The sequence below is a fragment of the Pseudophryne corroboree genome, chromosome 6 (assembly GCF_028390025.1).
Source record: "Pseudophryne corroboree isolate aPseCor3 chromosome 6, aPseCor3.hap2, whole genome shotgun sequence".
NCBI lineage: Eukaryota > Metazoa > Chordata > Amphibia > Anura > Myobatrachidae > Pseudophryne > Pseudophryne corroboree.
The window spans coordinates 300877235-300893284 of record NC_086449.1 but is presented as its reverse complement, the minus strand read 5'-3'; the positions used below and the strand labels follow the sequence as shown (position 1 = coordinate 300893284).

The window sequence follows — 16050 nt, the reverse complement described above, 5'->3', positions numbered from 1 at the left end:
CTTGGCTACTGGACATCAAGCTCCAGAGGGACGATCACAGGTACAGCCTGGATGGTCACCGGAGCCACGCCGCCGGCCCCCTTGCAGATGCTGAAATCAGAAGAGGTCCAGAATCGGCGGCTGAAGACTCCTGCAGTCTTCTAAAGGTAGCGCACAGCACTGCAGCTGTGCGCCATTTTCCTCTCAGCACACTTCACACGGCAGTCACTGAGGGTGCAGGGCGCTGGGAGGGGGGCGCCCTGGGAGGCAAATGAGTACCTATAAAGGCTAAAAATACCTCACATATAGCCCTAGAGGCTATATGGAGATATTTAACCCCTGCCTAATTTTTCTAAATAGCGGGAGACGAGCCCGCCGGAAAAGGGGCGGGGCCTATCTCCTCAGCACACGGCGCCATTTCCTCTCACAGCTCCGCTGGTCAGGACGGCTCCCAAGTCTCTCCCCTGCACTGCACTACAGAAACAGGGTAAAACAGAGAGGGGGGGGCACATTTATGGCGATATTTTGATATAACAAAGCAGCTATAAGGGAGCACTTATTATAAGGCTATCCCTGATATATATATAGCGCTTTTGGTGTGTGCTGGCAAACTCTCCCTCTGTCTCCCCAAAGGGCTAGTGGGTCCTGTCTTCGTTAGGAGCATTCCCTGTGTGTCTGCTGTGTGTCGGTACGTGTGTGTCGACATGTATGAGGACGATATTGGTGTGGAGGCGGAGCAATTGCCAAATATGAGGATGTCACCCCCTAGGGAGTCGACACCAGAATGGATGCCTTTATTTATGGAACTACGGGATAGTGTCAACACGCTAAAGCAGTCGTTTGACGACATGAGACGGCCGGACAATCAATTAGTGCCTGTCCAGGCGACTCAAACACCGTCAGGGGCTGTGAAACGCCCTTTGCCTCAGTCGGTCGACACAGACCCAGACACAGGCGATGACTCCAGTGGTGACGGTGACGAATCAACCGTATTTTCCAGTAGGGCCACACGTTATATGATTTTGGCAATGAAGGAGGCGTTACATTTAGCTGATACTACAGGTACCACTAAACAGGGTATTATGTGGGGTATGAAAAAACTACCTATAGTTTTCCTGAATCAGAAGAACTAAATGACGTGTGTAATGAAGCGTGGGTTGCCCCTGATAAAAAGCTGATAATTTCAAAGAAATTATTGGCATTATACCCTTTCCCGCCAGAGGTTAGGGAGCGCTGGGAAACACCTCCTAGGGTGGACAAGGCGCTAACACGCTTATCTAAACAAGTGGCGTTACCCTCTCCTGAGACGGCCGCACTTAAAGATCCATCAGATAGGAGGATGGAAAATATCCAAAAAAGTATATACACACATGCAGGTGTTATACTACGACCAGCTGTAGCGACTGCCTGGATGGGCAGTGCGGGGGTAGTTTGGTCAGAATCCCTGATTGAAAATATTGATACCCTGGACAGGGACAATATTTTACTGTCGTTAGAACAAATAAAGGATGCATTTCTTTATATGCGTGATGCACAGAGGGATATATGCACACTGGCATCACGGGTAAGTGCTATGTCCATTTCGGCCAGAAGAGCTTTATGGACGCGACAGTGGACAGGCGATGCGGATTCAAAACGGCATATGGAAGTTTTGCCGTATAAAGGGGAGGAGTTATTTGGAGTCGGTCTATCAGATTTGGTGGCCACGGCTACAGCCGGGAAATCCACCTTTCTACCTCAAGTCACTCCCCAACAGAAAAAGGCACCGACTTTTCAACCGCAGCCCTTTCGTTCCTTTAAAAATAAGAGAGCAAAGGGCTATTCATATCTGCCACGAGGCAAAGGTCGAGGGAAGAGACAGCAACACGCAGCTCCTTCCCAGGATCAGAAGCCCTCCCCGGCTTCTACAAAAGCCTCAGCATGACGCTGGGGCTTCTCAAGCGGACTCTGGGACGGTGGGGGGTCGTCTCAAAAATTACAGCGCGCAGTGGGCTCACTCGCAAGTAGATCCCTGGATCCTGCAGATAATATCTCAGGGATACAGGTTGGAATTAGAGACAGATCCACCTCGCCGTTTCCTGAAGTCTGCTTTACCAACGTCCCCCTCCGAAAGGGAGACGGTTTTGGAAGCCATTCACAAGCTGTACTCTCAGCAGGTGATAGTCAAGGTACCTCTTCTGCAACAAGGGAAGGGGTATTATTCCACTCTTTTTGTGGTACCGAAGCCGGATGGCTCGGTAAGGCCTATTCTAAATCTGAAGTCCTTGAACCTGTACATAAAGAAGTTCAAGTTCAAAATGGAGTCACTCAGAGCAGTGATAGCGAACCTGGAAGAGGGGGACTTTATGGTATCCTTGGACATCAAGGATGCGTATCTCCACGTTCCAATTTACCCCTCACACCAGGGGTACCTCAGGTTCGTTGTACAAAACTGTCACTATCAGTTTCAGACGCTGCCGTTCGGATTGTCCACGGCACCTCGGATCTTTACAAAGGTAATGGCCGAGATGATGATTCTTCTTCGAAGAAAAGGCGTATTAATTATCCCATACTTGGACGATCTCCTAATAAGGGCGAGGTCCAGAGAACAGCTAGAGATGGGATTAGCACTGTCTCAAGAAGTGCTAAAACAGCACGGGTGGATTCTGAATATTCCAAAATCCCAGTTAATGCCGACAACTCGTCTGCTGTTCCTAGGGATGATTCTGGACACGGTTCAGAAAAAGGTTTTTCTCCCGGAGGAAAAAGCCAAGGAGTTATCCGAGCTTGTCAGGAACCTCCTAAAACCAGGAAAGGTGTCTGTACATCAATGCACAAGAGTCCTGGGAAAAATGGTGGCTTCTTACGAAGCAATTCCATTCGGCAGATTCCACGCGAGAATTTTCCAAAGGGATCTGTTGAACAAATGGTCAGGGTCGCATCTTCAGATGCACCTGCGGATAACCCTGTCTCCAAGGACAAGGGTGTCTCTTCTGTGGTGGTTGCAGAGTGCTCATCTATTGGAGGGCCGCAGATTCGGCATACAGGATTGGATCCTGGTGACCACGGACGCCAGCCTGAGAGGCTGGGGAGCAGTCACACAAGGAAGAAACTTCCAGGGAGTATGGACGAGCCTGGAAACGTCTCTTCACATAAACATTCTGGAACTAAGAGCAATATACAATGCTCTAAGCCAGGCAGAACCTCTGCTTCAGGGAAAACCGGTGTTGATCCAGTCGGACAACATCACGGCAGTCGCCCATGTGAACAGACAGGGCGGCACAAGAAGCAGGAGTGCAATGGCAGAAGCTGCAAGGATTCTTCGCTGGGCAGAGAATCATGTGATAGCACTGTCAGCAGTGTTCATCCCGGGAGTGGACAACTGGGAAGCAGACTTCCTCAGCAGACACGATCTTCACCCGGGAGAGTGGGGACTTCATCCAGAAGTCTTCCACATGCTGGTAACCCGTTGGGAAAGACCAATGGTGGACATGATGGCGTCTCGCCTCAACAAAAAACTGGACAGGTATTGCGCCAGGTCAAGAGATCCGCAGGCAATAGCTGTGGACGCGCTGGTAACGCCTTGGGTGTACCAGTCGGTGTATGTGTTTCCTCATCTGCCTCTCATACCAAAAGTATTGAGAATTATACGGCAAAGAGGCGTAAGAACGATACTAGTGGTTCCGGATTGGCCAAGAAGGACTTGGTACCCGGAACTTCAAGAGATGATCACGGAAGATCCGTGGCCTCTACCTCTAAGGAGGGACTTGCTTCAGCAGGGTCCCTGTCTGTTTCAAGACTTACCGCGGCTGCGTTTGACGGCATGGCGGTTGAACGCCGGATCCTAAAGGAAAAAGGCATGCCGGAAGAAGTCATTCCTACTTTGATTAAAGCAAGGAAGGAAGTAACCGTGCAACATTATCACCGAATTTGGCGAAAATATGTTGCGTGGTGCGAAGATCGGAGTGCTCCGACGGAGGAATTTCAACTGGGTCGATTCCTACATTTCCTGCAATCAGAATTGTCAATGGGTCTCAAATTGGGATCTATTAAGGTTCAAATTTCGGCCCTGTCGATTTTCTTTCAAAAAGAATTGGCTTCAGTCCCTGAAGTCCAGACCTTTGTTAAGGGAGTGCTGCATATACAGCCTCCTGTGGTGCCTCCAGTGGCACCGTGGGATCTCAATGTGGTTTTGGATTTCCTAAAATCTCATTGGTTTGAACCACTAAAAAAGGTGGATTTGAAATATCTCACATGGAAAGTGACCATGCTTCTAGCCCTGGCTTCTGCCAGGAGAGTGTCAGAATTGGCAGCTTTATCTTACAAAAGCCCATATCTGATTTTCCATTCGGACAGGGCAGAACTGCGGACTCGTCCGCATTTTCTCCCTAAGGTGGTGTCAGCATTTCATCTGAACCAGCCTATTGTAGTGCCTGCGGCTACAAGTGACTTGGAGGACTCCAAGTTACTGGACGTTGTCAGAGCATTAAAAATATATATTGCAAGGACAGCTGGAGTCAGAAAATCTGACTCGTTGTTTATATTGTATGCACCCAACAAGATGGGTGCTCCGGCGTCTAAGCAGACGATTGCTCGTTGGATCTGTAGCACAATCCAACTTGCACATTCTGTGGCAGGCCTGCCACAGCCTAAATCTGTAAAGGCCCACTCCACAAGGAAGGTGGGCTCATCTTGGGCGGCTGCCCGAGGGGTCTCGGCATTACAACTTTGCCGAGCAGCTACGTGGTCAGGGGAGAACACGTTTGTAAAATTTTACAAATTTGATACTCTGGCTAAGGAGGACCTGGAGTTCTCTCATTCGGTGCTGCAGAGTCATCCGCACTCTCCCGCCCGTTTGGGAGCTTTGGTATAATCCCCATGGTCCTTTCAGGAACCCCAGCATCCACTAGGACGATAGAGAAAATAAGATTTTACTTACCGATAAATCTATTTCTCGGAGTCCGTAGTGGATGCTGGGCGCCCATCCCAAGTGCGGATTATCTGCATAAATTGTACATAGTTATTGTTAACTAATTCGGGTTATTGTTGAAGGAAGCCATCTTTCAGAGGCTCCGCTGTTATCATACTGTTAACTGGGTTTAGATCACAAGTTGTACGGTGTGATTGGTGTGGCTGGTATGAGTCTTACCCGGGATTCAAAATCCTCCCTTATTGTGTACGCTCGTCCGGGCACAGTACCTAACTGGAGTCTGGAGGAGGGTCATAGGGGGAGGAGCCAGTGCACACCACCTGATCGGAAAAAGCTTTACTTTTTGTGCCCTGTCTCCTGCGGAGCCGCTATTCCCCATGGTCCTTTCAGGAACCCCAGCATCCACTACGGACTCCGAGAAATAGATTTATCGGTAAGTAAAATCTTATTTTCCATGTGGACAGGGCAGAATTGCGGACTCGTCCACAATTTCTGCCGAAGGTGGTGTCCTCTTTTCATTTGAACCAACCTATTGTGGTGCCTACGGCTACTCGTGACTTGGAGGATTCCAAGTTGCTTGATGTAGTCAGGGCTTTGAAGATTTATGTAGCCAGGACGGCTGGAGTCAGGAAAACTGACTTGTTGTTTATCCTGTATGCATCCAACAAGCTGGGTGCTCCTGCTTCAAAGCAGACTATTGCTCGCTGGATCTGTAACACGATTCAGCAGGCTCATTCTGTGGCTGGTTTGCCGCATCCAAAATCAGTGGAAGCCCATTCCACAAGGAAAGTGGGCTCTTCTTGGGCGGCTGCCCGAGGGGTCTCGGCATTACAACTTTGCCGAGCAGCTACTTGGTCGGGTTCAAACACCTTTGCAAAGTTCTATAAGTTTGATACCCTGGCTGAGGAGGACCTTGTGTTTGCCCATTCGGTGCTGCAGAGTCATCCGCACTCTCCCGCCCGTTTGGGAGCTTTGGTATAATCCCCATGGTCCTTACGGAGTCCCCAGCATCCACTAGGACGTTAGAGAAAATAAGATTTTACTCACCGGTAAATCTATTTCTCGTAGTCCGTAGTGGATGCTGGGCGCCCGTCCCAAGTGCGGAGTTTCTGCAATACGTGTATATAGTTATTGCTTAATAAAAGGGTTATGTTATGTTGGCATCTATTGTTTGATGCTCTGTTGTTGTTCATACTGTTAACTGGGTATGTTATCACGAGTTATACGGTGTGATTGGTGTGGCTGGTATGAGTCTTACCCTGGATTCCAAAAATCCTTTCCTTGTAATGTCAGCTCTTCCGGGCACAGTTTCCTTAACTGAGGTCTGGAGGAGGGGCATAGAGGGAGGAGCCTGTGCACACCAGTAGTACTAAATCTTTCTTAGAGTGCCCAGTCTCCTGCGGAGCCCGTTTATTCCCCATGGTCCTTACGGAGTCCCCAGCATCCACTACGGACTACGAGAAATAGATTTTACCGGTGAGTAAAATCTTACTTTTTCCACACCTGCCTGAAACGTGTGCATAGTACTGTCTTTGTGGGATACGTGCAAAAGCAGTCCGTATTTACTCTGCACCGAAAAAATATAACCCACCCAAAACGAAGGGGGATTTCAATTTTCTCCCCGCGGCCGCTACAAGATGGCACTTAATCGGAGTAATATGCCGTGCTGACGAGCTGAAATGTGTGAACAGAAACCTGTTTGTACGACCAAGCAGAGCTTTTTGCGATTGCGCCCGTTAGTTTAGCTGCTGGGCATCTAAACTAATGGGTGCCCGACAAAGCAATTAAATTGTTGCTCCGTTTGGGCGCCGATTATCCTTGGTAGACGTATTTCTTTCCTGAAGGGCGAGAACAAATGTGTGCAATTTCAGTGGTCTGGGCACCATTCCACTGCTGTAGACTGGTTTAGTTGCTTTCGTTTTAAAGGCCACCACTTGATGGTGCCAGATGGTAGCAATTCAATTGCTCTGCCGTTTGGGTGGCCGCTAGCCATGGACAACACTTGTCAACAGTTGGTTGGGCATCTAAACAGTCTGACTGGAAAATTTGATGCCCAAACAATTGAACCCCCCCCCCCCCCCCCCCAAAAAAAAGTCCACAAAATGTCAGATTTACTCCTTTCGAATGACTGAGCACATCTATTTATGGGGAGAAACAAAAACATTCAGAACATCATGCCATCATGGCTATGGCAGGAATTATAAAAACAACCTATGGTCGGTCTCCCTGACTAAGGACAGAGCCACTAATGATATGGAATGCTTCCAACCAGTAAACTTCTGAATGAGATGCTTAAGTGGGGTATGCTCATCACTTATGCACCATAGGCAGATTTCCACACTTTAACCTTTATTTTGCCTTCTAGAATTACTGTGCAAATCTCGTTATTGCCTCTTTGGAATAGGATAGGTCTGATAAATGGGAGCGCGCAGGCTGCGATTACCCGATTTTGAAATCTGCCCTAAAATCTTATGAAGGTATCCTCCTTCGCACAATTCAGAGCCTTCACCAAGTATTAAGTTTGTTGAGGATTTTTTGTAGTGTATCTTCATATTGTAATGTACCTCCTTTATAGAGGTAATAATTCATGGTCACCCCTATTCATCACACTCCCTGACTCTCCCTGTGGATAGTAAACACATCAAGGTATTTTGCATAACAGGAACAGAACACCTTATTTCCAGAGACTCTGTCCAATTTTTATTAATCCCAAAACATAAAATAATAATGTGTATGTATATGTGTGTGTGTGTGTGTGTGTGTGTGTGTGTGTGTGTGTGTGTGTGTGTGTATATATATATATATATATATATATATATATATATACACATACATACATACATACATACATACATACATACATACATACATACATACGTCACCTTACTTTGTTATGGATTAAAGTCCTCTCTTTTGCACATTATTTACTGGGATCTAGTCTCTGAGTGCCGCTGCATGTTCCTGTTCGCTGTATATGTATTATTCCAGAGGGCACCGGAGCAGTATTTATTTGGGGTGAGTGCCAGCTCTTTTTAAAAGATCTATCTATCTATCTCAAAAGCACTCACTGGCTGACTCATCACTAATTCTCTTCCCCATTATGTTAGGAAGCTGAAATTTAACATTGGTATTCTTCAGATGGGAAAACTATGTAATTAGAATCTTAAAGAACCTCTCCTAAGGGGTTGACATAACGTCATTACCAATGCGTGGCTTGCATTGTGTGAAGGATAACGCCCAAATGGACAGTCTGCTCAAAATTTGGATTGCACCTCCAGTGAGTAGAATTTAATAAACTTCAAAAATGGTCCTGTCACTTTTTAACGTATCTGCTACGGGTGCTCCTTTGATGCATCAAGAACCGTGGATTATAATTTACTTACATTAAGACATCTCAAATTTACATCTATAGATTTACCATATTTTTAACACTCGTTTATATTTGCAACTGTAAAAATCAGAAACTCCCGTGCGAAGAACGGTCAGAACAGCTAGTTCAGGATAACTTTAACTAAAAGTACATAACCATAGGGGGAAGTAGTTTCATACAGGATAAATAGATATTGGGTATCCCGTAAGGTCCTAGTAGAAAACCACCTTCCTTCCCAACAGGTAATTGCTCCAGGATACAGCTAGTAGTCCCCACCAGCGCGTTGCAACCCCCCAATAGGTCTTTTTTAACAAACTGTATTTCTTCATACTTGGAGGCTCCGACTTATCGAAATACTGATACCATTATAAGACTTTAAGGGCAAGATTCAAATCCCCCCCCCCCTCCGTTTCCTCTACCGCCCGCTGGCAGTTTTCTAATTTTACTGCAGACGGGTGCGACAAGTTGATTTCAGTTTGCTACACCCGGGGGTAATGAGCTGAAATACGTGTAAAGAGACTTGTTCGGGCGCCCAAGCGTATCTTTTCATGCTCACACCCATTACTTAAGTCAGGTTTAGGCTTTACGCGCCTAAACTTGAATGCAATGGGCGCGATAAGTGGGGGCATTTGAATATCACCACTCAATCTCCCATCACTTTAGATGAGAAATCGGGGGTGCAATAACATTTGAATTCCCCCCATTTTAAATTACATTTGCCCAATATTGAATTTGTGTGTTTTTTCGCACATTTATGAGATGCAATGAAAAATCTGCGGTGGTAATAGTGGGTTAATGGGAAAATTGGTTGGAACGTTGGCACCTTGTTGGCACCTTACAACCATTGCTCTGAATTGAATTGTCCCCTAAAACTGCATTAAAAACGTGTGTGTGTGTGTGTAAATGCCTTGGTCGGGGCGCGTTAGCATTTTCCTGTATCTAAACATGCTACATATTTATACACGTGCACTTGCACAGGTAATTTTAGCTAGAGCAGAGTTTTGGGGAAATTGCCTATCTACCTGTAGGTTCACTCTCAGGCCTTCTGAGTTTTGTTGATCAAGTTTGAACGACTCTAATGTCTGCTCTTGAGCTAGATAGATGTCCCCTTGGTCTGTGGTAGCCAGATTATTTACATGAGATGATATTTCTATATAGCTGTATAGATATGTTAATAGTAATTATCATTTTAGTTATGGAGACTTGGTGGCTGCATGTTCTCCATGTTTCCTGCAATTTTAGTGTCGTGGGGGATTTATACTGTAATGGGTTTCGCTGGGGCCGGAGTAATTGCACATTAAGGTAACAATAATGTAACTTTTAACAGAAGTGCAAATGTACAGTACATGTCCTAGAGCACAGCTGGCTGCACAGTCTGCATGTGCGTTACTTAGTATCTCATACTGCACTGCAGCCTGTGTGCGGGCTTTGTGTATGCCAGAGAGCACTACACGTGACCTGACCAACCGTGGTTTACAGCGCGAGAGCTCCCCGTCATGTGACGCGGCGACATCTCAATTCCCGGATTGAGGCTACTAAAATGGCGTCATTCAACGGCCCGAGCGAGATCAGGAGAGTGTCCGAGATGCGTGTTATCAATCTGAAATCGGAGCTGAAGCTGAGGAACCTGGACTTTACCGTGGCGAAGACTGTGCTGGTGTCCCGGCTCAAGCAGGTAGGGCTCGGGTTAGCGGAGGGCTAGTTAAAGCCCGATGGCCGCGGCTTCTCGCTTGCCGTTTACACGCTTCCCGGTTGGCTGTGGGAGTAGGCAGAGGATCGTGTACAGGCGCGGCAGCCTGTGTGCCCGTCTGCCAGACAGGCGGCGGTAGTGTGCTATTTACACTCTCACCGGCGGCCATTGCATCAATGTACATGGGGGCAGACACCGCCGGCAGAGCTGCTCCCGTTCTTCCCCGACATCATTTATGTAGGATGTATGCTGTCACTGCATAGTTCTGACCGAGCAGCAGCCAGCATCGTGCATCTTCACTGCGGCCAGCGATAAGGTCTGCAAATCCCTCCGCCCCTTTGTGGTGGTTTTTTTTTTTTTTTTTTTTAACCTCTGAGCCCCCCACTATTTAATGTCCCATATCGCTAATTCGCGGCAATAAGGACTCTCGCATTGCCTGAATGTATCACAATTCAGCCACCTGGACAGGGAGCACTTCCAGGTGATTTCTAAAAAGTATAGTGATTGCATATGTGATCAATCAACACTCTCCCTGTGTCTTGCTGCCTCTTATGCTCAGTAGATGCTAGATACAAGTGGCCTAAGGGACCTTTTACATCGGGGAGGAGCCATGACACAAAGGGGAGGAGCTAGGCCAGTGGGGTAGTTCCTCTACTATCCACGCCACCAACTATTACCTTCAGTAACCCTGTGGTGAGCGGAGCGAGCCACCGAGCCCAAAGCGCTGCAAGCAAACTTTTCGGGTGGTTGATTCTATTTCGGAGTGGGAGAAGGGACCTTCTGACGTATCTAGGGGAGGAGACACGTCACCAGGGGGAGGAGCTACGGGCGAACAGGGTACCCGAAAAGTACCCTCGCGGGCTCGCTTCGGGCTCGGTGGCTCGCTCCGCTCGCCACCTGATTACTAAAGGTAATAGTTGGTGGCGTGGATAGTAGAGGAACTATCCCGCTGGCCTTACTCCTCCCCCTTGTGTTGTGACTCCTCCCCCAGACGGAAAAGGTCCCTTAGCCCACTTGATTCTAGCATCTACCCGTTTTCGGGTACCTTGATCGACTGTAGCACCTCCCCCTGGTGACGTGTGTCCTCCCCTAGTGATGTCAGAAGGTCCCTTCTCCAACTCCGATTTAGAACCAACCTCTTATGCTCATGTGCCAACGAACATTGAAGTTTGTAGTGTGTAGCCCATAGACAAAATTGGCTACCAGATGCAAGCTCTGAAGCTTAGTAACTTTAGGTTTGGGGACTGCTTTTGCAAACAGACCAGGAGATTGTAGCAGACATTGGATCTTTCGTGTTATCTGGCCTCCACTGTAAATTCACATACAGTAGGTGCGAATCCAACATGCTCCAGGCATTTTCACTGAACTGTCACCTAAACTTGGTAGTGTTCACGATAGCATGTTTCAGGTCTGTTCCCTGTAACTGGTAAATTGCACCCGCCCCACTGCTAGCATTCTGCGGTCAGGATCCCAGGATATTGTAGTAGACACCCGGCCAGCCATGCTCCCTTCTTGGGAGCGCACACGTCTTCGCTCAGGGGAGCCCTCCCGCACCATCTGCATCCTGCTCCTGGTTTGTCAGACACACTAGGGGGAATTCAATTGATGGCAGGAAAGTTTAAAAACCCTGCAGGAACAGGTTTTCCTATTTAATTAGAAAGAAAATGAGACTGCATGTTTTTTTTTCATGCACCTCCACAGCAAGTATGATTCCCCCCTCCCTCCCTCCCCTAACCTTCCTGTATAATCGTTGATTTTAATTTTAGGGACAATCCTCATTACTTGCTCTGGGACACAGTGGGGTCACAACCATTTTAGTAAAAATTGAATATTGGGAGTGTGCAAACCCATGTAAATCCAAAATTGGATGTGAGGTATGCAAGGTTTTTTACCTCTCTAAACCTCACGCCCAGTATAATTACATAATTTCTTAAAGTGCGCCAGTGGAAACGAAGGGCAGATTGTCTGCAGTGTGATTGGGAAGATTCTCAACTGTTGACAAAAATATTAATTTATATTTGATTGCAAATGAAAAGTGGGAATGATCTCAATGTCACTTACCAGAGAGGGAGTCGCGTGCAGTTAGGACTCTTCAGTAAGTTAAGCACTAGCATGTTTTTATCACCCTGAGCTATATATGACCCATAAGTCACCCAGGATGCATTTAATTTACTGACTGCTGCCAGCTGGAATCCCGGTGCAACAGGGCTATTTCCACTGGTGGGTGTCCACAACACCCATAGAGTGGGAATGGATACAATGTGTACCCAGCCCGACATCGGCGATGATAGGAGCCGGCATCTGCAAGTGCATACACACTTGCCGCTGCGGGCAGCATGGGGCTCTACATGCATGACCCGCGGGAGCGCTAGTTGTCAGTGACGTAGTGGGCACACACTAGACGATGTGTCCGATATGTCGGTATGATCTGCCTAGTGTGTACACAGCTTTATACTAGAGAATCATTAATTTACTTTGAGGCTGGATGAAAAGTATTTTGTAATTGTGAAATTCAATTAGAATGAAGGCTGCTATTTTTTTCTTAAAAATGATATGCATCCTGAAATGTTAAGGGCTACATATTACCCTTACTTCCAAGTTCTCCTCCCCAAGGAGCTACATGTGCACCTGCATGGGTTAAATCAGTGGGTCCTAAACTGGGTTGGTGGTTCAGGGCTAATTTACATTATTGGTGTGATAGGCAAAACTAGTGCTTGTGTCTTCCCATCTTAAAATATGTAGATAAACAAAAGCTAATCCTGTGCCTTCCCACATAGCTGATACGCAATCTGTGTACACACTGGAGCGATCTTGGCGTGACACGTTTCCTGCCGAATCGGAATAGCGTATCGGTTGGATCATTCAGTGTGTACGGCTCCAGCGTTCGCTTGCAGTATCTTCCAGTTGGCATTCTGTCCTTCATCACATCGTTCTGGTGTATACAATAAGTTGGCCTGTCGACTGACATATCGTTTGGGTACACATTGCTCCAGTGTGTACCCAGCTTAAGTATGACATATAAATGCAATTTACTTTTCATTTTTTTTTTTCTTCTGAATTTCTCAAAAATAAGCTTTTGGTATTCTGATACTCTAGGACACTGTGATTCAATAAAGTTCGGGAACCACTGGGTTAAATGTTAACTTCTATTTAATTATTATTTTATTAATGTACTATTGGATTTTCAAATAACTGAATAGTATACATAAACAGGTACTTTATGGTATTATAATTTTTATTTTTTATTATAATTAAAGGCAATTGAGGAAGAAGGGGGTGATCCTGACAACATTGAAATAACTGCCAGTAGCGATACTCCTTCAAAGAAACTGATGAAGAACAAAGGTTTGTAGCCTTTCTGAAACATGTATTTGCATTTATTAGTACTGGTCTTTTTCCTCCATTAAATACTATGGGGTATATTCAATTGAAGTCGAAAACTGCCGTCTGTCGAAAAGACGTTGGTTTTCGACGTTTTCAGGTCGAATCCTGATTCGACCTATTCAATATTTTGCAAAATGTATCAGTAGCGCTGCAGTAGGATGTCACTCAGCCGCCCGACCTCACGGCAGCTTCCACCTGGCTCCAGCACGCTGTTGGAGCCGGGTGGAAGCTGCCGTGAGGTCGGGCGGCTTTATCTCCCTGTATGCCCGCCGGCTGTCCCCCCGCGGCTCGCCCCCCTTCTCCTCCTCCTGCGTCCCATCTAAATTTGACTTGAAAAAGTCGAATTAAGATGAGATTGAATAGGGGTTGTCTGTTCCATTCCGACAAATACATGTCGGAATGGATCAGACTTTAATTGAATATACCCCTATGTTGCCAAAAAAGTAGGTTTGCAATATCCTGCTAATGCACATTCCCCTTCTTAACACAAAACTATTGATGTAAAGTGTTATTGTGTGTTTGTGTGTAGGAGTGGGGGAGAAAATGCATGCTTCAATGTTTTAATAGTGTAACAAAGTCAGTAGTCTGTCATGCAGGAGAGGTCTGTCCTGTCTGCACTACTGTGATAGACGGCCCATAACAGACTGGTATCTATGGTTCCCACAATATCCCCACAAGCAGCTGGCTTAAAAACAAAAAAACAAAACAAAAACTGTTACAGTATAAATGAATGCTTGGAAATGTTTCCTGGGAAGACTGCTAAATATAACATGGAGAAACTAGAAGTACTCAATGTTTTGAGTGCACATTTAAGACTACTAGATCTTCAACTGTCATTGGCAGCCAATCTTAAGGCCAAAAGAAGGGCGCTATATGCAGTCATCCAAGCAGTTTTTGTTTAAAGATGTCCTGTTTGCTGTAGCCATTCTTATCGTGGGGATGTAGTTTCCAGGTTAAGTGGTTGGAGCTATTTAATTGTGATTAACACATTTCTGCTTATCCCCTCCGAAGGTGCATCATTCTGCTTATCCCCGCCGAAGGTTAAGGGGGATATCCAATTAGCCCCGGTAATTTACTGGGGCTAATTGTCTTGCCGGGGGCTATCCTATTAGCCCCAATAAGCCAGCACGAGTGGTGGCTTATTGGGGATTACTTTTTGCTGCAGTGGGTGCCGGCTGCTGACAACTCCCGGTGCAGCGCTGCTCCTCCGGCTCCCTAACCCTCCCACTGGTCACATGGGTGCTCCCCCTTCATGTGACTGGGGGATGCGGGTAACGGCACTGCTTTGTCTTCCCTGCCAGGGTCTCACCGCGCTGAGATGCAGCTTCTGGGCCACGGCGCAATGCCTGCATTCCCAGCCTGCTGCGGCAGGCATGGGACACTGCAGGTTGTGCGCGGTCATCTGGGATTTAGTTTTGCAGGCGAAACCAAATCCCCGGAAACTGCCCCGTTTCCAAGCAAAAATGGGGCTGTTTCTCACAAAAAATAGTTTCTCTGAACCTGTGTGTTTTCAGTAGAAAGAGTAATTTCTCTTACGCCATAGATAATGCTGGGGTCCACATTAGTACCATGGGATATAGATTGGTCCACTAGGAGCCATTGGCACTTTAAGAGTTTAGGAGTGTGGGCTGGTTCCTCCCTCTATGCCCCTCCTTCCAGACTCTGTTTAGAAAATGTGCCCGTAGGAGCCGGTCACAACTAGGGAAGCTCTCCAGAGTGTTTTTTTTTTTTTAGTTTATTATTTTACAGGGAGGCTGTTGCCAGCAGCCTCCCTGCTTCGAGGGACTAAAAGGGGGAGTAGTGTCCGCCCTGCGGGGTCTGAGCTACTGTCTCTGCTGACAGGTCACTGAGCTCCTGAGGGGTATCGAACATTCCCCGCCACAGGGGATTGCTCACCCCAGCATCATGCTGCCACCCCCTTACAGAGCCAGAAGATCAGTGGCGAGTTCACCGGCCCCCCTGACCAGTAGGGAGCTGGTGTGAAGATGGCGGCAACAGGGTAGGGAGCGCAGTGGTACATAGTGCGGTGCTGTGAGGGGCGGCCTGAGCCAGCGCCTACACTGACCACCAAGCATGTCAGGGTCCCAGGATTGCTGCCAGCACTTTTCCTCAGGCCAGTATAATCTTCAGAAGAGCGGGAAGACAGCGCCATGAAAAGGGACGGAGCTTCTCCTCAGAGCGGACTCTGCAGCGTTCAGCACTATTTTCTCTATCGTCCTAGTGGATGCTGGGGTTCCTGAAAGGACCATGGGGAATAGCGGCTCCGCAGGAGACAGGGCACAAAAAGTAAAGCTTTAGGATCAGGTGGTGTGCACTGGCTCCTCCCCCTATGACCCTCCTCCAAGCCTCAGTTAGATTTTTGTGCCCGGCCGAGAAGGGTGCAATCTAGGTGGCTCTCCTAAAGAGCTGCTTAGAAAAGTTTAGCTTAGGTTTTTTATTTTACAGTGAGTCCTGCTGGCAACAGGATCACTGCAACGAGGGACTTAGGGGAGAAGAAGTGAACTCACCTGCGTGCAGGATGGATTGGCTTCTTTGGCTACTGGACATTAGCTCCAGAGGGACGATCACAGGTACAGCCTGGATGGTCACCGGAGCCTCGCCGCCGGCCCCCTTGCAGATGCTGAAAAGAGAAGAAGGTCCAGAATCGGCGGCAGAAGACTCCTCAGTCTTCTTAAGGTAGCGCACAGCACTGCAGCTGTGCGCCATTGCTCTCAGCAC

General features: G+C 47.3%; 1 protein-coding gene across 5 annotated transcripts in view; it reads left to right on the top strand.

Annotated features, from left to right (window-relative positions):
* Positions 1-16050, top strand: part of SLTM (SAFB like transcription modulator) — a 312645-nt gene that overhangs the window by 120743 nt on the left and 175852 nt on the right. For 2 of the 5 annotated variants that reach the window (XM_063926179.1, XM_063926175.1), the window contains exons 1-2: positions 9765-9933; positions 13206-13293. In XM_063926179.1, the coding sequence (XP_063782249.1) occupies positions 9799-9933; positions 13206-13293 (223 nt within the window). In that variant the 5' untranslated portion in view covers positions 9765-9798. Of the gene's footprint in view, positions 1-9764; positions 9934-13205; positions 13294-16050 lie in introns of those variants that run through there. The other 3 variants (XM_063926177.1, XM_063926176.1, XM_063926178.1) reach the window with 2 other exon arrangements.